Source organism: Hypomesus nipponensis, chromosome 12 (genome assembly GCF_054491055.1).
Source record: "Hypomesus nipponensis isolate SF chromosome 12, ASM5449105v1, whole genome shotgun sequence".
NCBI classification, from domain to species: domain Eukaryota; kingdom Metazoa; phylum Chordata; class Actinopteri; order Osmeriformes; family Osmeridae; genus Hypomesus; species Hypomesus nipponensis.
Window position 1 is genome coordinate 7,022,267 of NC_140372.1, and position 23,288 is coordinate 7,045,554.

The following is a 23,288-nucleotide window of genomic DNA, read 5'->3' on the forward strand; positions in this document are numbered from 1 at the left end:
CACATGGGGGTCGGAACAATCAGAGTAGGAACCTTTTCATAAAATTGTTTGTTTCGGAGGGCAATATTTTTATTCCGTTTTCCCATGTCACGGTTTTGCTTGCTAGCAACGCAGCGTACGCTTTCGGCGGGCTCTGCTGAAGTATGGCGTTAGTGCTGGGAGTGTGGGAGCCCAGAATCAACTAGCCGTAGCGGGAATAACTGTTATCTTCCATTATAGCTAGTTCCACCGTGTTTTATAAGGAGACAGCAAGCTATTAACTATGGCTGCCCTTGATCAAAAGTCTCCCAACGTTCTTCTTCAAAGTCTCTGTTGCAGGATCACTGGGAAGAGCGAAGGTAGGCTAGAAATCTAGTCTTGCTATGCTTACGTCGGTGTCTATTCATTCATGCTAACTAGCTAGCTCTAGCTAGTTCACTAGCTAACATCTAGCTAGGTATCTAGCTACCTAGCCAGCCAACAATATAACGACTTAACTGTCAAGCAGAGTTGGCAGCTGATGTTACCGTGCCGTTACTGTAGCATACGTGTGCGTTTTCAAGACAGTTTGCTATACTACATGATCACCAGCTTCAGCTAACGTTACTTTCATAGTCAATGTGGGACGTTAGCCACGCTGCACATATTATAGCTAGACTAGTGCCAATTAGTTAATTCATAAGAGAGGAATAGGGCGGAGTTGGCAGTCTAGCGTTATTTTGGCAACATTTACTTTTATTATTGACAGTTTGGCTGGCCTGATTGCTGCATTTGAACTCGAGCCATGGTGATTTAATAGTAGCTGTAGTGTGGTCAAACTAGGTAGCCTCTGACAGTGGGTGCATCCATGTTGAGGGCTTTCATATCCAGAAAGCTAGCTAGTCGCCAAGAGGCTGCCCAGAGACCGCTGACATGTATTCCATACAGGGAGCATGTCAGTTAGCCTATGTCTGTTGTGGCCAAAGCCATTACTCCTGGCAGTTAAACTTTCTGATAACGTATCAAGCCAGTGAGTTGACAACCAAGTAAACAGTATAAAACCAGCCTCGAATCTAACATGCTTCAGTCTGTACAGTTCCTTTAAGCAATGTGGACCTCAGAACCAAAGAAGTGCAGTTTCTCGTCAGTATTCTCTCATTTTAGCTGAGGTAGCCCACCAGTTCCAGTATGCTGTGAGAGTCGTCGGAAGTAACTATGCCCCCACCATTGAGCGAGATGAGTTCCTGGTGTCGGAGAAGATCAAAAAAGAATGTAAGTGATCAGTTGAGCATCTCTTCCTCAGCTTAGATTTAAAAGGATATTTGAAAGAGACAAAAGAAGAACAGTAAGTTGGAATTTGGCTGTGCATGCTTTCACCTTCCCCCTTCTTGGAGTTTTTTCTGGAGCACGACAGTTTCACTTGGTCGTTATTTTATTCTTGGGTACTTCAATTGTGTTTACACCATAAAACACCTCTTTGGCCTCACTTTTGACGGAAAACCACAGAGAAATAATAGTAAATTACACTGTATCATGTTGAAAGTCATTCCATTAAAAGCCAAGCATTGATCCAAGCTTAGTAAAAGCAGACACCAAACACTCTTTAAAGTTTTATCAAGACTGTGCCACTGTAAATCTTTCGGTAACTATTACTGTACAATGGTCACCTTGGCCCTGTGTTGTGTTCCTCTGCTCCAGTGGTGAAACAGAGAAGAGAGGTGGACGCAGCCCTGTTCTCAGAGCTGCACCGAAAGTTGCAGACTCAGGTCAGTGCCTTCTCTCTCTCTCTCTCTCTATCTCTATCTCTATCTTTCTCTTTCTCTTTCTCTCATATACACACTTGAGTAGTACTTTGGAAACACTGCATTGTACCTAACCCTCTAGTCGGCCAAACAGAAGTAAGGCTGAATACCTCAAAAGGCTTTCCAGTCCAATTGGTACATGCTGTTGTTGCCATTTAGACCTAGTGGCATGTAGACTTGAGTTTGTTTCCTTTAGATTGACAAGTCATTTGGAGTGTGTGTGCCTGTCATGTCACAGGGGGTGCTGAAACACAAGTGGTCCATCTTATACCTCCTGCTTAGTCTCTGTGAGGATCCAAGACAACCATCCAGCAGGGTTCGTACATCAACAAAGGTTACACACACACACCTGGTCTTGCCTTACCTTGTCCCTTCACTCATCTCATCTTGTCCCTTTTCATCCCAGAACTGTACAATGTCGTTGCTAAATAAAATGAATAAATAATCGAATGACAACCTCCCCTAACGGTCGCTCTGCATCCTTCTTAGGTTGGTAGTTATGGGGCTCTGTTCGCCCAGGCCCTCCCCAGGGACGCCCACTCCACGCCCTTCTACTGTACCCGTCCCCAGAGCCTGGCCCTCAGCTACGGCGAGCGCTCAGGCCCTGGGCCTGCAGCCGGACACACCTCTGCCAGCATGGGCACCAGCGGCATCAGCAGCCTTGGGGTGTACTCCCTCAATGGGCCCACCCCCACACCCCAGTCCCTACTGGCCGGGTAAGAGCCACTTAGCACGCTTGGTATGGAGCCCGGGGGCCATTATAACCTGTCGGCCTTGTACTATAGACACAAGCTAGCACACAGATCAATAACATTGAATTAAGCGATCAATCAGAATGCCGTTTTATCTTGTCTGCGCGGACCGGGGTTGAGGTTTGATATGGTGAAGCTGGATGCGCGTGCTGCGATGCTACACGTGCATACATTATGCAGACTGGATACAAGGCTGCCTTCGTTTGCGAGAACTCTAAAGTTAGAATCAGAGCAAAGATCTCATTGTTGAGATCGATCCAAGGGTTACTCTCTAGAACTCCAAAATCAAGCATTACCCTACTGTAGAGAGCCTGATGGACTTGTTGAAATGTGTTACAAGTTGGCTGTAAGTATATTAACTTTTGGGGTTTGTCCAGGTCCAATCAATCTGTAAGATCACGATTTCAACAACCCACCATCTCTTATTCTTCTGACATGGGATTTTATTCATTTCAAGTCAACATAATCAAATGTAAAAAAAAAAAAAAATATATATATATCATAATTTGAATTTAATTTTACTTCAGAGAGCTCTAACCAAAATAATATTTTTTAATTGCATTGGTCTTTAGATTATATGTATTATTAGTCATTTGTAAACACAATCAGAAACAGCTTTTATCACCAAGTAAGTTTGCACACTCAAGGAATTTTTTGTGGCGGGATGGTGACATAGTAAAAAACATTCTGAAAGCAGGAAAATAAAGAGACTACAATGAACATGGATCTGAGATGGAAGGTGTCATGGCTGCTTCGATTTCACACTGAACCACCCTTTAGCTTTTCAGTCTGTCGACTACATCAATTATCCACACCCCCTCCGTGTTTCATCTGCACTCAGGTGTCTGTGCCCGGCTGTTGGACTGAGTTGAACATCGACACTGTTCAAGTCGTCAAGAGTGCAGAGTGATCGTTCAAATGTCTTTCTGTGTTGTAGGATGTCAGATCCCCCTGATTAAGAGTGGACTAGCCTCGGCCCTGTGGCTGGTAATGGGGCCACTGGATGTGCATTAGGGGACATAAACCTGTTTAAAGGAGGCAGAAGAGGATTTGTGTGAACAGCAGCTCCTCGAAATTCCGAGTGTTCCTTACAGAAAGCTTGTGTGTGTGTTTGTGTGTGTGTGTCCCAGACATCCTCCCCAGTCCGCAGGGCAGCTGCTGGGCTCCAGGTTAGCATGGACCCTCCCCGTCAACGCCCCCCCGGCCCCCCTGGCACAGGCTACCTCACGCCCCCCCCTGGGACCCTCCGCTCTCTCCACCCGGGCTCCACGAGCACGCCGCGACGGAGACTCCAACGGTGAGCCCTCAACAGGGTCTAGCACCTGACAGGAGTGCTGGCTGTGTCAGTGTGTGACTGGCCCAGTTCTCCACTCCTCTCTTTTCTGTGTCATGTGCAGTAGATAACCATGTGACATATGAGAGCATTTCAGATCATTTTAGACATCCATTACTCACGGCCTGGCTGAAAACAATCTAAGAGGGAGTGAATGATTGATGTTTGAATTGGAGGGAGATGGGGGGGGGGGGGCTGGGGGGGGGGTAGAGGTCAACTTGCGTGTAAACAGCACCAGTCTGATTCAATAAGGTTCACAGCTGTCGACCGGTTTCCGGGTAGCTTAAAACACTTAATTTCTCTCTCTGTAAGAAACAAGCTGAATCGACACTCTGGTCTACATCATTTATCCTACCATTTGGCCTTGCCGTTTGGTCCATCACTTTAGCAACGTACCCTCTGCAATGGAGATTCCGTTTTAAATAGACCACGGTTATTTATTGATTGTGGATATTTCTGTATCTTTTGCGTCTTCTTTTCCCCGTCTGTGACCCCCTCCTAGCTGAGGTGGGGGAGCTGGCGCTGGTGAGGGACATCCTGTACGTGTTCCAGGGGATCGACGGCAAGTTCATCAAGATGAGCGGCGCCGACAACTGCTACAAAATCGACTCCAAGGTGCGCCTTCCTTGGTCACGCACATATCCATGATGACAAACCTTACTAGCAATTGAGCAATAAAACTTACTATACTTTAAAGCCTGTATTTGAGTGCAGATTAACTAAGCAACATCAAGAAAGGTACCTTATGCTCATGGAAAGTAGGTAGTGTACACTATAAGCTAACACGCAATGATGTAAATCACATTCAGCTCAACCAAGCAACAAGGGAAAATGTCATGATTTTTTAGGAAGGGGGGACAGGGGAACTGAATTATCCGGGACGCCGTCCATGTCGAGCCCTGCCCCTAGCACTGAGCAGTGCCCTGCCCCTAGCACTGAGCAGTGCCCTGCCCCTAGCACTGAGCAGTACCCTGCCCCTAGCACTGAGCAGTGCCCTGCCCCTAGCACTGAGCAGTACCCTGCCCCTAGCATTGAGCAGTGCCCTGTCCCTAGCACTGAGCAGTGACCTGCCCCTAGCACTGAGCAGTGACCTGCCCCTAGCATTGAGCAGTGACCTCCCCACACCCAGGTTCCTCTCAGCCCCTCCTGCCCGCGTCCAACAGCAGCGCTCAGCGCCTGGCCTCGAACGTATCAGCATCAAGGCTGAAGAGAACGAGGTAAAATGAGGTCAAACTAGCAGTGGATCGATGCTGGGCTGTTTGGACAGGCTCCACATTGACGCTAAAGTCTGCTCCAGGGGACTGGCTTACTAAACCAGTCGAATATTTCCACAAATTCTAGTCCACCGGTCCTAAAACACAGGTCCCTGAGAACTATATATATTGCTTCTCTATCAGATAAGGAAATACTCCAGCCTAATGGTTCCTTGGTTATTGGTCCATATTGGTAATGGTTCCAAATAGCTTTTGAATTCACCATGTTTTCCAGAAGGATATAGTAGGGGCTTTATTAGTTGAAGTGAACCGATAGGTCTACATATTTGACAGAAATACTTCCGATCCCTGCTAAGCATGGCCCAGCTTGGTTGTGATGCTGGGTGTGTGTCCCTAGGTGGAGCTGTGTAAGTCCCTGAGGGACACCAGCAGTCGGCTGTCTGAGCTGGGCTGGCTGCACAACAAGATCAGGAAGTATACAGACGCACGGAGCCTGGACCGAGCCTTTGGCCTCGTGGGACAGGTGGGTGAGAGTGTATGGACACAGGACATGTGTTATGGTAGGTGTGTGTGTGTGAACACAGGACATGTGTTATGGTAGGTGTGTTGTGTGTGTGGAAACCAAAAGGGAGGAGCCTCTGTGTGTGTGTGCACTGTGTGAAGATTGAGTGTGGGTTTGAACACAGAAAGTGCATTAATGTGGTTGAGCTGTTGACAGGACATTCTCTCCCTTTCTCTCTGTCTCTCTCTGTCTCTCTCTCTCTCTCTCTCTCTCTGTCTCTCTCTGTCTCTCTCCCTGCCTCCAGAGCTTCTGTGCCTCACTGCATCAGGAGCTGAAGGAGTACTACAGGCTGCTGTCAGTCCTCCACTCCCAGGTATCCACCTCATCCCCCCTCTCCACTTCTCTCTTCTTCCTTTCATCCATCTTTTATCTTTCATCCATTGATTTTTCAGGTTTTATTCCGTCTCGCCATCATAACGGTTGGTTCCGCAAACCCTGTCTGCATGGTTTACACTGTGTGTGTGTGTCAGTTGCAGGTGGAGGATGACCAGGGAGTCAGCCTGGGGCTGGAGAGCAGCCTGACCCTCAGACGCCTGCTGGTCTGGACGTACGACCCCAAGATCCGTCTCAAAACCCTGGCCGCCCTGGTCGACTTCTGCCAAGGTCTGTGCGCTTCGTTTGATGAACAAGTGCCACAAGTGATTGATGGATTGCATTACTGATCTGTAAATGCACATCCACTTCCTGTGGGGGGATTGTGGAACTCTCTCTCTCCCTGGGTGTGTGCAGGGCGGAAGGGGGGCGAGCTGGCGTCCGCGGTCCATGCCTACGGTAAGACGGGCGACCCCCAGATGAGGGCGCTGGTGCAGCACATCCTCAGCCTGGTGTCCCACCCCATCCTCAACTTCCTGTACCGCTGGATCTACGACGGAGAGCTGGAGGACACCTACCATGAGGTGCCTCTGACACACACACACACACAGTGACTCTGACACACACACACACACAGTAACTCAGACACACACACACAGTAACTCAGACACACACACAGTAACTCAGACACATGCTAAGCACACACACACTGATTCAACCATTGACACGCATACATACATGCAGGTGAGATCTTTGTGGAGAGCTCCATCTGAGGTGGACCTTGACACAGTTTGGCTTCCCAGAAGAGAGGGAGAGAGAGAGAGAGGGAAGGAGAGGAAGAGGGGGGGAGTCATCATGAAGAGTCATCATGAAGAGTGATGAGACAGAACTAATGGAGAGCTGACCCGCCATACCCTCCCTCCAACCTCGACCCGCTAAGTGCTGACTCAGGGAACAGGCCAGAGTTGTGGCCGGAGGTCTTCGCAGGCGGACTCTAGCCGGACGCTCGCCGGACAGGCTATTCTGAGAGCTTCTTATTTAAAGCCCTTCAGTATCGAGCCCTGGGGTAGCAGGTCTGATGTGAAGACGCTGTTATGGAGTGGTTTACCATCAGAGGAAGGACGTGTACACGCACCCTTCACATAACCAGGGTTGGGAAGTGGGGGCAAGGGGAGGAGAGACAAAGCTGCACTCCCTGACTCAAACTTGGATCGCGTGTGTGTGTGTGTCTGTGCATGAGAAAAGAGAGACAGACAAGTGTGTGTGTGTGTGTGTGTGTGTGTGTGTGTGTGTGTGTGTGTGTGTAAGACATACTTACCGTACTGGTGTGTGTTTTCTCCCGACAGTTCTTCGTTGCGTCCGACCCTAACGTGAAGACAGACCGCCTGTGGCACGACAAGTACTCTCTGAGGAAGTCCATGATCCCTACCTTCATCACCATGGACCAGGCACGCAAGGTACTGCACACACACACACACACACGTGCTGCCAGTACTGGGAGATTGAATCCTACATACAAGCGTTTTTGTTTTTCTCAAACACAACCTGTGTAGTAGTATAGTCCTTTGCAGTCCTGTGGTCCTGAGTGTGTCCTCCTGTGTAGGTCCTACTCATTGGGAAGTCGATCAACTTCCTGCACCAGGTCTGCCAGGACAGAACCCCCCCTGGAGCAATTACCCAGGTGTCCAAGTCTGCAGACTCCCCCAAAGATGGTAGAGCCCTCCTCGCTGTTCCTCCCTTGTCTCTTGCTCTGTGTGTCTGTCCTTTTCTGTCTCTCAAACTCACATTTGTGAGTGATAAAAAAAAAAAAACGTAATTCCAAAGGAAGCCATATATATATATAGATATTTATAGATATATATATATATATATATATATATAGATATATATATAGATAGATATAGATATATATATAGATATATAGATATGCTCTAAATCGAAGTAGATTTGACAGTATATGACCTTCTCGGTCATTCATTTCTCTTCCTCTCCCTCTCTAACTGCCTCTCTCCCTCCCAGCCGCAGAGCTGCTGTCCGACCTGGAGGGGGCGTTCCAAGGGAAGATCGACGCCGCCTACTTCGACACCAGCAAGTACCTTCTGAACGTGCTGAACCAGAGCTACCTGCTGCTGGAACACCTGCAGGCCATGAGGCGCTACCTGCTGCTGGGCCAGGGAGACTTCATACGCCACCTCATGGACCTGCTCAAGTGAGCACTCACATAAACACACACTCACTAACACACACTCACCAACACACCCAAACAAATCTATCACAAACAAATCACATGCTTGTTTGCTGGGTCTGATTTGGTGTTGGTATACACACATACGTATGCTCCATCCCCTCACTTTTGGTGTGTGTGTGTGTGTGCCAGGCCTGAGCTGGCACGGCCAGCCACCACCCTGTACCAGCACAACCTGACGGGCATCCTGGAGACGGCAGTGAGGGCCACCAACGCCCAGTACGACAGTCCTGAGATCCTCAAGAGACTGGACGTTCGCCTGCTGGAGGTACTCAGCTAGGCTACGCTATGCTGTACTCGGCTAGGCTACGCTCAGCTGTACTCGGCTAGGCTACGCTCTGCTGTACTGGGCTAGGCTATGCTCTGCTGTACTCGGCTAGGCTACGCTATGCTCTACTCGGCTAGGCTACGCTCAGCTGTACTCGGCTAGGCTACGCTATGCTCTACTCGGCTAGGCTATGCTCTGCTGTACTGGGCTAGGCTACGCTCTGCTGTACTCGGCTAGGCTACGCTATGCTCTACTCGGCTAGGCTACGCTCTGCTGTACTCGGCTAGGCTACGCTATGCTCTACTCGGCTAGGCTACGCTCAGCTGTACTCGGCTAGGCTACGCTATGCTCTACTCGGCTAGGCTATGCTCTGCTGTACTGGGCTAGGCTACGCTCTGCTGTACTCGGCTAGGCTACGCTATGCTCTACTCGGCTAGGCTACGCTCTGCTGTACTGGGCTAGGCTACGCTCTACTGTACTGGGCTAGGCTACGCTATGCTCTACTCGGCTAGGCTACGCTCTGCTCTACTCAGCTCTACTCACCCTGACGTTCCACTGAGCATACTCTGCTCTTTATGCTACGCTGGTTTATAACCTTACTCAGCCCAACTTTCTTTCTGTGTTGTGATTTAGTATCCATCACCTGTATGTGGCCAGAAGGAGTTGTCGTAACAACATGTCTCTCCTGTGTAGGTGTCTCCTGGAGACACAGGCTGGGACGTCTTCAGTCTGGACTACCACGTAGATGGACCTATTGCCACGGTAACGCAAACCTCTGCGCTTTTTTTTTTGCTCCGCTTTCGTTACTCTCTTCCACTCTCCTCTCCCCTTCTCTCCATCTTGAGTGTCACATCCTCTCTCCCTGTCTTTCTTTCAGCCAGCCGTGCGTGCGTGCGTGTGTGTGTGTGTGTGTGCGTGTGTGTGTGTGCGTGTGCGTGTGTGTGCGCTTATGGCAGAAGGTGTAACAATGCAGTGTTCCCCATGTGACAGGTGTTCACTCGCGAGTGCATGAGCCACTACCTGAGAGTGTTTAACTTCCTGTGGCGGGCCAAGCGCATGGAGTACATCCTCACTGACATCTGGAAGGGCCAGATGTGCAACGCCAAGCTGCTCAAGAGCATGCCGGGTGCGTAAGACACACACATCTTACGTACAGCAATAAAACACATGGACAATGCATTATACACACACAGCAAGAAATACCACTTCTCATAAATGCTGCAGACGCCTGCAGTTCTCTTTAAGCTCCAACAGAGGGAGACAGTTCACTCGAACCTCGTTTTCGATATTAGAGATCCTTTTAAGTAACATTCTGTCGTGTTTTCACCAGTTGATATTTCTGTAATGGTATTCATATTTTGCCATCTCTGTAAACAATCCTCTTTGAACACGCTCAGTTTTATTGACGTCAAACCAGACTGTAGCTGGAGGGGCACCTGGGAGGGGAGGCACCTGTGTGACCTGGTGTTGTTGTTGTATAGAACTCTCCGGCGTGCTGCACCAGTGCCACATCCTGGCCTCAGAGATGGTCCACTTCATCCACCAGATGCAGTACTACATCACCTTTGAGGTCTGAGCCCCAGAACACGCCCTCTGTCATCGTTAACGCGACGCAGCGCACGCCAACATAACATCTCCATGTCCACAGTCACAGATGAGGCCAGATGGAGATTTATAAGTGTGTCGTTTGTTTTTGTGTGAACACGTACGTGTGTGTGTGTGTGTGTGTGTGTGTGTAGGTGCTGGAGTGCTCCTGGGACGAGCTGTGGAACAAGGTGCAGCAGGCCCAGGACCTGGACCACATCATAGCAGCCCACGAGGCCTTTCTGGACAGCGTCATCTCCCGCTGTCTGCTGGACACCAACAGCCGGGTGAGACTCCCACACATACACAGGAAGCTCCCAGACACCAGCCTATCACACGCTCTAAAACACCCACACATACACAGGAAGCTCCCAGACACCAGCCTATCACACGCTATCACACACCCACACATACACAGGAAGCTCCCAGACACCAGCCTATCACACGCTCTCACACACCCACACATACACAGGAAGCTCCCAGACACCAGCCTATCACACGCTCTCACACACCCACAACTGAAAACGTGTACAAGGACACTAACTGTTCCTTTTTATCTTCCCTCCTTCCTTCTTCCTCCCCACCTGCGTGCGGTCCAGTCGCTGCTGAACCAGCTGAGGGCAATCTTCGACCAGATCATCGAGTTCCAGACGGCCCAGGACGCTCTGTACCGCTCAGGGCTGGAGGAGCTGGCCCTCCGGCTGCAGTACGAGGAGCGCAAGAAGCAGAGGGAGCAGGAGGTGGGTCCAGGGAGGAGGTGGGTCCAGGGAGGAGGGTGGGTCTAGGGAGGAGGTGGGTCCAGGGAGGAGGTGCACCCAAAATGGCCTCCGCGCCCTCTATGAATCACGTGTAGCAGACCGGTACTGCATCTGGAGCCCAGCCATGAACAACTGACTCCCCTCTCTTTCTAACAGCCTCCATATTGATTTTCTGCAGCTGGTCGATGTGACTCTCCGAAGTGTTTAAAAACAAACAACGACCTTGCCAGGCCTGTCTTTTCAACAGGTGGCAAGTGTGAATAATTAACATAATTCCAACGGCTAAAAGCCTTTCAAGGTGCCAGGGTGTTGGACCCGTGGGAAGGTTGGGGGAGTGAGTGCTGGATGTTTTATTGGTCGAAATGGCCAATGTGGTGAATTATTGAGTGTGTTCTTTTGTTTTTAGGGTGAGTGGGGCGTGACAGGTGAGCAGGAAGCAGAGGAACAGAGGAGGGTCCAGGACTTTCAGGACACCATCCCCAAAATGCGCTCCCAGCTCCGAATCTTGACACACTTCTACCAGGTACGAGGTCCACCCCCTCGCCCCACCACCACGCCATCGCAGACTCTCATCAGTCCGCTGGTGTTTCTCTAGGGCGACCAGACCATTACCCGACCCACCTCACTCATGCTAATGATAGTTTGATGTCTTGTGTATGAAAAACAGGCAAACAGCAGTTGATTTCACCTCTTATTTTTCTCTCAATCCATTCCTCCCCCTCTCCCTCATCCCTTTCTCTCTCTCCCTTAATTCCTCCTTCTCTCCCTACGTCCCTCCACCTTTCCGTCTGTCCTCCCTGCCCTCTCTGGGTCTCTGTCTCAGGGCATAGTCCAGCAGTTCCTGGTGCTGCTCATGACCAGCCCGGATGAGAGCCTGCGCTTCCTCAGCTTCCGCCTGGACTTCAACGAGCACTACCGGGCCCGGGATCCCCGCCTGCGCGCCTCCCTGGGGGCCACCAGGGGGCGACGATCCTCCAACATCTGACAGCAGCCATCAGCCCCACGCGTCCAGGCAGCAGAACCAGCCGGAACCCTCTGGTGGTGGACAGGGCTGACGATATTGTGACATCAGTAACAGCCCTTTTGTGTCGCCTTGGAAAGGTGACTGGATTCCTACGCTATGAGTTCATGAGGTGGCTTCGGGAGAGTTTGTGACATCATGTGTCACGGGCAACGTCCCAGATGGAATGACTCCGCTGTTATGACGTTGTGACATCACGATGGTGCCAGACAGAATCTGCTTTGACATCATTTCTGGCTGTAGAGTTCATGACATCATAGGAATGGTGTTCTCCCATGGAACGACCCAGATGCTCTGACATCATAATTAACCGTTCAAGCTCTGGTGATGACATCACCTACGGTCTGTGGTGCAGGAGAAATGGGGCCATTGCAGCAAATTCTGTCTGGCCTTGTGTGTGTTTTTTGTTGCTTTTATACTCCCCAATGCAGATAGGGCTATGTTCACAGTCAAACTAATGAAAGGGAGAGTACAAAGATTAAGGCTCCCCCTCCCCCCTAAAGTTCTTTGCCAAATTACCCGTCTCTACACGTACACACACACACACACTTTGTTCTCCTTACTCATCCATTGGCTGTTCCTCAATAAGGAGCATGTAGAAGTCTTTGTCATTTCCTGTAATGCAAGGGCATGTTCTCCCTCAAGGCTTGCTTGTTTGAGGTGACCCATTTCTTCAGAATTCACTGTTGCACACCTGAATGTCCGATTTATTTACTCCTTTGGTCTGTTTACATCTTATGGGACATTTTATTGAGTTTTTCAAAATGTTGACTTATTTCTTTTTTCATACCATTGTCTTAAAATATGCATTGTGTGTATGTGTCTATAACACTTTAAGAACTGTAACAGTTGTAAGATGGCAGGATGGTTCCAAATCAGCACTGTGCATCTCCATTCTTTCTCAAGTCCTTGAGAACCAACTCCAAGACTGGTATTGTTGTCTCAATGTTTTTCATATTTAGGTGTTGCTGTGTTTTCATCGAAAGACAGACCTTCTCCATTAGTAGTATAGTACTGAACTAACATGATTAGTTCAATTAATTCCAGAATTGTAAAAGACAGATTTGTCAATCCACATTTTTTGCACACATCACCCTTCTCTCTTTCCCCCAACTCTTACATCCTGAAACAGTGTTGCCATTCATATTGTGTGAGTGCTTGAAGCTGCGAACTGAATAGAACATGGTAAAATGACCCTCTTTTACAATACAATACACCTGTTGATGTTTCTGGTCAAATCTTTCCATTTCCTTCTGAGTCGGAGTTAAACACCAGGGTGTTGATATCCACAGGCCTACTCTTTATGATGTGTGACGACCGGTAGAAGAAGTAATATGAAACTATTGATGTGACTTATGTGCTCTTTCTTCCCATCTCATGTCCTCTTAAGGTGCCCCTAGGAGACCAGGCTTTGGAAGTCAAAAGTAAAATTATTTCCGTTGTATAGCACAGATGTATAGTAAATACTATGGAAAAAAATGTCTTGTCAACTCTTTAATAAACTCTTTTTTTTTAATTAAAGGACGTGCATTTTAGTGCTTTTTCACTTTGGGCAATGGTGCCTTTTTCTTATCGTAAAGACAAGGCACAGATTGTGAAACTAATTGCGGCTGAGTTTAAATTTAATGAGGTGTCTTAGACTTTCGTTCTTATTGGTTTGGGAAATTCATCATGTGACGTAAGACACTGGTGGTCAGTTGGAGACTGAAGATCAAGTTTGTCTAAAGGCACAATACCTCGAATTACACAGGGAAAGTAGACATATTTACATAGTGCAAACGCACAGGTGAGTTATCATGAATTATGTTTTGGCAACGTTATTTTTGATGCGCAGTTGCATTATGATCTATCACGCTAGTCGACATGGAAGTAAACTTGTCATGTGAACAATATTGCTGACATGCGTACAATGTTTCTGTGTCATTTGACTTTTGCCTAAAAACAATCTGTTTATAAACATTGCTTCTAAAGGTCAACACAGTTTATGTCTAGTTCAACTGGATGATAGCTACAATTCATTGGCCATGCGGTGGCAGCATTGATCATGCTGTCTACGATTGAGTGGTACACAGTTTATATGAAAAGTGAATGACATAATCGGTGTGTGTGTGAACGCGTTTCGCGTGCGTGCGTGCTTATGTGTGTGAGACAATTTAGTGTTACACAGCTGTCTGGGATGTGTCTGGTTTTGGCGGGTCACAATACCATCCTAATTGGGTGTGCTTGGGATTTGCTATGTTTATGATCAGAAAGCATGTTTGATTTTGAGCACAGGTTACATGGTTTAGGGGCGAGTGTTAGATTTTGCCAGAAGTCAAAAGTTTTGGAAATGTACACATTTCTTGAAACAGTCGTCCATGTTCTCAAAACTGTAACAACAATACCAAAACTTCAAACTAAATTTCCAAAATCTCTGACTCTTATGACAAAATCAAACACGGTTGGCCTAAACAGTGGTTTCCACTAGCCACTAAAAACAATGGAATACCCTAGGGCAGATGTATGGTGGTATCGTGGGATAATGTTAAATCCGATATTACCTCAGGGGTGGAAAGGAACATGTGCACCGTACAGTAATGCCATTCTACATTCCACGAATTGCCAACGAGATTCAAGAGATGGCACGCAAGGGAATTGACGACTTCAGAAGACAAAAAAGGGCGATTAGAGGATAATTTGACTCAGGAATTCGGCATCGGGTGGAATGCATTAGGAAGAGCATGACTTGCATTTTGTTTTATTTTGGATGCTGTCAAAGTGGTGTGTGTGTGTGTGTGTGTGTGTGTGTGTGTGTGTTCACACGTTGCAACATCATTTGATAATATCTTACAGTATATGTGATGTTACAATGTACCAGCCATGCTCAGTCACACCAACTCATGCCTGTGTTTTCCCCTTATTCTAAAGCACCTCAAACAGGACTGACCAGCAGGCTCAAAGCAGGGCATCCCCACACGGTGACTTCGAGTTGAATGAATTTCTCTCTTTATCATTTATTTAGTTTAGAATTGTTATGTTCCTTGGAAGAAAATACCAGGTTATGTTCTTGCCACTGTGTGCTTGCTCTGCTTTCTGTTGCTTCAAACAATGGGTCCAGTGCCCTACCTCTCTGACAGCTCCCAGGAGGATACAAGTCCATATTGTGCTGGTGTTTTACGTACAGTAACTGCTCAGAAGTAGGTCACCATCGTGACTCGGTTCTAAATGTCATGCTTAGCCCCACAGCTATACAGTTGTGTAATTGTATAAGATAATAAGACATGGTCTTGTGTTTTAGTTACTCCCACGATGAGGTCAAGCTTTGGTCCTCGTTTTAACTCAAAATCATGACAATGGTTTGACGTAGTGTGTGGTATGTGGTTGTGTTTGACTCTAGATTTTATAGTGGACACAGGTTTTGTCTGTCCTCCCCTCCTAAGATCTGTAAATAGTTTTTGAGTCAAAGTCAGTGAAAGTCAAGTTGAAGCTATTCCGACCTGCTCCGACCTACTCCACTCAATGTCGTAGGTGAATCAATCTTTCTTGACCCAGTCTTCTTAGTCACCTCAAAATAGGGGGGATGTAACAATTTAGGTGGCCAATTTAATGCTGTCTATATACTCTTAACAATATTTTTACAGAGGGGGGGGGGTTATGTCTGTGACTGACAACCGATCAGCTCCCTGGGATTCAATACAGTTTACTATGTCTGAAAGAGTTGATTAGAGAGCTGTAGAATGCAGCTGGTGTCCTGGTGCCCTCCCCGTCCCCCTCAGCTGTCTGCCCTCTGGTCAAGTGTGCCCCAGAGAGGAGCCAGCTGGAGAGCCAGAATCAAAATACCTTACCCACAACTACACCCTTCCCCCAGCCCCTAGCTTAACCTCAACCCTGTCCTCTAGACCATCCCAAAGCCCTATAGCCCTGGCCTGTATCCAGGGTCATAAGCCTTGGTAGATATGTACAAATCCCTACACATTTGTTATGGCGAGAAATCCCAATGTGTGGTCCAGAGAACACGACTGGCTATGTGAAAGCAAGGTGTTCTGGTTGGAAGAGGCAGTCCTGAGGACAGGCCTCCTCTGTCTGCCTCTCTGATTGAGACGTGCTGAGTCACTGGAGAGAGGATGCCATGCTGTAAGCTAACCAAGTGTGTTCTCTGTAGAGACAACACTCTTCAGGTGTGTGTGTGTGTGTGTGTGTCTGTTAGAATGCCAGGTATTACAGCTGAGTCGTCACAGAGTGAACCTCTGCACAATCACTAATTGGTTTGTGGTAATTGGTGTCCAGTCTCTGGGGGTGGTTAACGCTCTATTAAAGGTTTGTAGGATAAACACAGTTAAATAATGCTGCACACACACACACACACACACACTGGTGTAATTGAGTGAGCAGAGACGGCTCAGACAGAGAGACACTGGGCTGTGAAGCTTGAACAAATGTGACCTTTATTGTCTGCTGCTGCTTTTTGTCGGAAGTGAAGAATGTCATTGTCTGTGGTGGCCTCACATCCTCAACGTAGTGGAGAGTGTGTGTTGTGTGTGTCGTGTTTGTGTGTGTTTGTGCGCCAGTGTTATTTAGTTTGTCTCTATATCTGTGTCCATCCAAACTGCCTTCATGTGACCGACACACACAGATTAAAGCTGGCTGGCGGCTAGTATAATTAGCCCAGCAGAAGGGGATTTATGTTGTAACCAGCAGACAGCACCGCTCTGGGTTCCGCCCCTCTCTTCCTCTGCTCCGACCACCGGACGCCTCGCTAAATGTCTGCTAAGATGTTCTCCTCCCCTCCGACACACACACACACTGCACAGAGAGACCACCTTCCTCAGAAGGAACGTGAGGAGAGAGGAACGTGAGTTTTGGATAGACTGGATCTACACACACATCATCTTGCCTCGACCCAGTCGGCTTGGTTCGGGCCTTAGCTTGGGGGCACCGAAAGATCTTTCTCACACGCACGCTCGCTCACGCTGTTGGTGGGTGATGTCTGTGGCGGAGTCGGTGCATGAAGGCCAGGAGGCTGGGTCGGGTGTCCTGTCCAGACTGGGCCAGGTGGCCCACAGTCTGACCCTCAGTATGGGGCCCCTGGGGCAGGGAAAGCCCCAGGGAAGCACCTCCAAACGACAGAGCTCAACGGAGGACCCGACCACAGGTTAGCTACCCTGTGGGTGTTTTCTGTAAGGATGTCTGTATGTATGTTTTATTGTGTCTTTCTGTCTATGTGCGAATGTGTTCATCCATAGTGGTCCAGCCAAGGTTTCCATTGTAAACATGTTATGAATATTGAGAGGAAAGCTGTTTTTCATATCAATGCTATGACAGGATATCCAGATGAGTGGAATTCCCCAGACTGTGATTTTTCCTCATAAATCTAGGAGTACTTTGCTGTGTCGTTGTTCTTGTTTGAGACAAAAAAAAAACTTCACATAGATTAAGAAACTCTGACAAAGGTATCCACCCAAGAAAACAAAGAACTCCTTTCTTTCCTACCACCTAAATCACCCAGCAAAACATTAGCGCCACAGTCATTTTGACCGAGCTCACCCTAGCTAACCCCACTTGCCTAGCTAATGAGTAACCTCCATGTTGAACCCTGCTGCTTGATTACCAGAGTCTGATAGCTTGTTAGCATATTAGCCTCTCGTCAGGAAGCACCTGTGAAGGGCTCCATTCAAAGGTGCCAGTCTAGTATGCAGTTAGTTTGTGGTGTCTGTGGTGGATTTGAGCATTCTTTGGGGTGTGAATACTCCAAGGTAGCTGGTGAACATGTTAGCCGGCCTGTGCAGTTGCAGGGGAGCACCTAAGAGGAGAAGAGAGGGCTACAGGAGCACACAGGTGACAGCACACGGTGGGTGAGTTTGGACTTGTGTCAGCTAATGGTTCTAGTTTATCAAATCAAAGTGAGACACGCTCTCTTCTCAAAAGCTGTGTTGTTAATGGTGCATGAAGACAGAAACTGTGGCTAAAGGGGTGTAGTTCTCACAGAGTGCGACATTATGGTTTGTGTTTGTGTGTTGACAACTTAAATGCAATGGTGTAATGTTCAATGTTGATGGAGTGATTTAGGGAGATTATGTTGAGGTGTAAATGTCAATACTAGCAGAGAGACGCCCAGTGAATATGCTGTCCTGGAAACCAGAAGACCATTAGAAGTGTTCCTGGGCTGAAGGGATATGACATTAGACTTTGAGCAATAACGATTTTGTAATGCAACCTTCCACTTCCTGAGATAATTACTGATTTGATATGAGGATTCGTATGAGCTATGTAAGTAAGTAAAATGTATTTATACAGCACTTTTCACAGACAGGGTCACAAAGTGCTTTACAATGTACATTGTCAATAAAACATAATAGTCTAATAATAAAAATACATAAAACAGATACAAATTATCAATAGACCAAAGACAAGAGATTACTCAAAAGCTAACCCGAACAAGTGAGTCTTCACTTGTCCCTTAAAATTCTCAACACTCACAAAACTTGTAAAAACACATTTGCTTTCACCTATTCCAATGTTGTTAGATCAGAGATTATCATGACATCAGTCGGAATACACACAACCTCTAATCCTTTGTAGTGGACCAGGTGAGAACCACAGCTTTATCTTAACTACTTCTGAGAAAGAGACGGAGTGAGAAAAAGGGCGGGGTACATAAACAAGAGCCAAGAACTATCTGAGAGCAGTGCACTGCCAGGTGTGTGGTGGGGATGAGGGAGAGAGGGAGAGACAGTAAGAGAGAGGGAGGGACTGGAAGGAGAGGTGTGCAGAGAGAGACGAGACTGCCATACCCATCAGTTCATATCAGACTAGGGATGGAAGTGGAGGAGGAGAAGATGGGAGCAGGGGATGAGACAGAGGTGTGTTTGGGGCCGAGGGAGCAGATAAGGCCGTACATCCGCATCTCCCTGGAGGAAATGAGGAGTTACCACGGCTTCACGTCGCGCTGTCATCGCCTGCACAGTGAGTGGTTGTGCGTGTTGGTGTGTGTGTGTCTGGAGGTTATGTACTGGACACGTGTGTGTGTGTGTGTGTGTGTGTGTACATGTGTATGTACCAACCTCGCGATGTGTCCGTGTGTCTCAACTCTACCTTTTACCCTGCAAACAAACGTTTCCAACCTTTTACTTTCACTGGTTTGTACGTATGTTTTTTTGCATTCACATACCATTTTGTACACGTGTGTGTCTGAACTGTCATATCCCAATGTGCTCTGAACACATATTGCACAATGTAAATTGTATGACTGACTGGAAATGGGTGCTATTTTCTTAATTCACAGTGACTGACTTGACACAGTATATCCTTATTTGCCCAAGGTGGTGATTGATTATGGCTCTAAGGTCAATACAAGGAAGCTACACAAGTGTTTACTTGGTGTTCGTATTTTCCCAAGAATTGTTCCTTCTTCTTTAATTTTGTACTGTGAGGTTGTTCCTGCCCGTGTGTGAGTAAGTATCTTGTTGTTCAGTCCGATAAGCTTTGAGGCGTCGGTCTGTATTTAGACTGTGTGATGTTTATTCCTGGGACAATAACTGCAGTGTCACGTCAGGGAGAAATGAAGGCCGTTAGAAGCGAGAGTTTGCCTCACTACAAAAGCACGTCATACAGTTAGAATTTTGACATGGTCAACTTGTCACAAGTCATGTGTCGTCCATCTCGAGGTTGTGTTGGGCTTAACTCACTAGAATCTGACTAAAACTTGAACCATAAGATCCAACAACAGCCGTGACAGTCATGTGACTTGTCAGCATTTCCTGTCCATGGTTCTCAACATCCTCCACACCCCTCCCCCTCGTCACCTCATACACCACCGCAAACTTTTCTCCCTGATCCCCCTGACACAGGGGTGACCCCTTCAGCAGCTGTCTGCTCTGTCAGCATGAACCACTCAACTCGCCACACCCCAGCCTGTACCCCCCCCCCCCACACACACACACACACAGTCAGTCGAGTTGACTGTAGTCCTGAATGTTCCGTCTAGTCTGGGTCTTCTCCTGGAGAGGGGGGAATGGATTAGTTTTCTACCCAGTCAGAGCTGTGAACGCCGATGGAGATATGATGTGCTCTCCTCTTCCAGACTTTGGTAAGATGTTGACGCACTAGAGGGTGTTTTCATTGTTACGGTATGAGGTCTTTGTTTTTGTGGATGCAAACTAGTGCATGTCTTGGTTTAGCATTAGGTCACCTGTTCAGAGGACTGGGTAGTTTTCCATCCCTTCATCCTGCAATGTTTTATTTTAGTTTTCTGTCTCTCGTTGTTCCTTCCTTCATCTGTTCCTGTCTCGGCTGCTGGCCACCTGGAGTGACATCACTGTTCTCTCCTTCTTCTCCTCCTCCGTCTACTACTTCTACCTCTACTCCTTTCATTGTTTCCACTACTGACAGATCCAAGATATTCATCGTCTATAAATAGGCCTGGATGTCTTTGGACACAATCCTTGAATATAGAAAGATCTCACCGTTTTTTCATGCTATGGCATCAATGGGCCTAATGCATCACAACCAGTTTGACTTAAACATGAATAGGTTGTGAGTTAGCTGGCAAGGCTGGTGGAGCATCCATTAGTCCTGGGTGGTTTAGCCATAACCAAGGCTGCTTTGATGTCACTACAGCCAGATTATAGACCCACAGTACTGAGATAAGAGGGTAGGACGGGCCCCCCATCTCCCTCACCTCCTGGGCACTGTGTGGTCTGAAGTCCACACACACACACACACACACACACACACACACACACACACAAGGCTGCCTGTGAGGTGGATGTGACTAAGAGCGGGCATAAACTGGCCAAGTGGGCTATTGACCCAAGAGAGGAAACAGTGAAGGGGGGGAAAGAATGCGCTAGTTAAGAAACAGGCACAGAAAGACAATTACTTTCTTGCCCCTCTTTCTCCCAATTGCGACCAACATTCTGTAATGATAACCGCTAACCGTCTAGATGAATTGGCATGCTGCTTTACATTGCGTGTTTTTCTTTTCACCATATACCAGGGTGTCAGAGATTGAATCAGCGGAAGCAAAAATGTTTGGGTTGGTTTTAAAGTCTCTTTGCTACACCCTGTACGGCCGTGTAGGTCCAACCCTCTTGTGAAGGTTCCTGACAGCATCCATGACAACCACACACCTTGTCTTTACTCCCGTCCCGTGGCTCCCAATAGACTTGCTGCTGCAGTTATTGGCTGTGGGTCAAGGTTGTATGAGTATTAGCTCCAGCCCCGCCTGGATGTCTCAGGGTTGAGCTCACACCGATATTCCCCTTCCTGTTTATCTTAGGGGTGGGAGGGAACAAACAGTGTTTGAAAAAGGCTGCCAAAAAAAGAGTCCTGGAATAAACAAACATTTGGAGAAGTTACACCACGTCTGGCCTACTGTCTCCCCTGCGTCTGATTCCATGCAGGGAACACAATTGTCTGTACGCACACACACACTTGTACATGCAGTCCAGGACGCACCCACTGTTGTTTGATATCCAGATTAGCAGCAGTCGTCCCTTCCATGGAAATTCAGTCAAGTCATAAATGTAGTTTTACATTGACCGTAAACTGGATTGTGGGTGTTATTGTCAAGATGCACTCTGAGTTCGAAAGCAAGTAAGATTACAGACCCAGTTTGACAATAGAATACCTCATAAATTATTTTTTCTGTCAGATTGATGGCTGTGTGTGTGTGCGGCTTGCAGGTTTGTGTGTGTGTCTGTGTGTCTGCACTTCCACCGGGATACACATTAGTGTGTACACATTGTCGTGTACACACTAACCTTCAGTGTCACTACTTTTATCTGTCTTATGGTCAGTTTCTCCTTCTCAGTCCAGACATCCAGCCAGTTTCTCAGGAGCACTGACTTGTGATCTGTGGTCATATGAGCGGATGCCCCATGTGTCCCAAGGCGGTTCACAGCTACAGGAAATGCATCATTATAAACTCCCTCTCATTTCCTTTCCTTGACTCAGCGTGCTGCATCTTTCTGATCACAGTGTACACACACACACACTCTCACTCTTTTGTGTGTTGTCACACACACACATACACACTTCCCAAGGATAACAGTCCCTTATGTCCCAGTCATCCAAATGTACAAATATTAAGTTATTAAAGGAGGATGCTGTAATATGAATGCCTACTGTAGATATGTTATCTTCTGTATGCGTGTGATTGTGTCTATTGCGACACACACATACCTACGTATACACACACACACACACAAGGCTGGGAAAGCTGGGGGCATTATATTCAGATATACCTGATGTATATATTCCTAACAGTCCTAACCTCTTCATGACATATTCCTAGTCTCTTCTTTACATCCGTCTTTCTTTTGTCATTCTAATCCCATCTAGCATAATTCTTCACTAAATCTCATACATTCTGATCGTAGACTGGCCTGTATTATCACATTTTATGAGACATAATCTGGAACATAATCTGTTCCTAATCCCGCAAATATCCCCCTTGGGCAGACGTACTGCGAAGGACAAAAGGAGCCTTGCTGACTGCCTCTAGCCTGGAGAGCCAAGCGGACAGGACACACACCAGTCAACACATGGTTACTGGTAACAGATTGAAATTCGTGTTTTTTCTGTCATTTCCAAATAAAAAGCCCTTCTTTCACTGTAGTACATCATTATCTGATCTGCGTAGCCCAAACATGTGCCAGGCCAAGGGACACCACCCCTGTTCCTAGGCAGCTTCTAACATGTGGATGTTTTCTCTACGCTAATAGTGCACATCTGATTCCAGTCATTATCTGTCTGACAAGCTGAGTCAGGTTTGCTCTAACAGGGATTGGGGGAGAGGAACCTAAAGATGGTACTCTCCAGGGTAAGGCTGCGAGGTTAACGTGTGGGTGGGAATTAGTCAAAGAGATTGGGGTAGGGCGGGGGGTAGAATATAGGTGTGTGTTTCTATGGGAGAGCCCACTGGTGTGACCCTAACATCAGTCTCTCCTCATTCATGAATCAGGCTATGCAGAGTTGGAGCACCAAAGCAATCCTGTTCTTGCTTGTGTAGGCAGCAACCAGCCTACCCCCTTTAGGAGGGGGAGGCTATGGGAAATGTCAGGGTTCACTTGAAATGGAGGCGGTACCAGACCAGTCAGAACCATGGTGACATCACTCCTCCACCGGCATCTGGGTCCTGATTGGATAAGTCCGTTGAAAGGAGGACGGCATTGGCTTTAGCCACGCCCCTCTCTGCTTGCCTGCCTGTCATTCTCTTTTATCCCCCCTCTCGCCTCCTCTGACATATTAGACCAGCTTATACGTGCAGATCAGTCTGTGTGTGTGTGTGTGTGTGTGTGTGTGTGTGTGTGTTACGTCTGTAGGATCTAGGGGAATTACATCTGGCTTCTCTCTCTCTCTCTCTTTCTCTCTCTCTGTCTCTCTCTCTCTACCTGTGAGCAGAGGGTGTAAGTTGAACTGTGGGCAGTCCCAATAAAGTCCCGCCTCCCTCCTGACTGTGTGTGGGTTGGGGGAGGTGTGTGTGTGTGTTTGTGTTTGT

The 23,288-nt window shown here is 47.6% G+C and overlaps 1 protein-coding gene across 1 annotated transcript; it reads left to right on the top strand.

The window, feature by feature from the left end:
- Positions 1 to 75: 75 nt before the first annotated feature.
- Positions 76 to 13,330, top strand: tubgcp3 (tubulin gamma complex component 3). Its single transcript, XM_084668543.1, has 22 exons — positions 76 to 338; positions 1,123 to 1,230; positions 1,657 to 1,724; positions 1,999 to 2,076; positions 2,250 to 2,476; positions 3,643 to 3,809; positions 4,348 to 4,460; positions 5,457 to 5,582; positions 5,866 to 5,934; positions 6,092 to 6,224; positions 6,351 to 6,517; positions 7,280 to 7,390; positions 7,537 to 7,645; positions 7,953 to 8,142; positions 8,311 to 8,446; positions 9,140 to 9,208; positions 9,437 to 9,572; positions 9,928 to 10,016; positions 10,186 to 10,317; positions 10,630 to 10,770; positions 11,195 to 11,311; positions 11,612 to 13,330. Exons 1-22 carry the CDS (start codon positions 263 to 265, stop codon positions 11,771 to 11,773), a joined length of 2,724 nt encoding a protein of 907 aa, XP_084524669.1. The 5' UTR covers positions 76 to 262; the 3' UTR covers positions 11,774 to 13,330.
- The last annotated feature ends 9,958 nt before the right edge of the window (positions 13,331 to 23,288 follow it).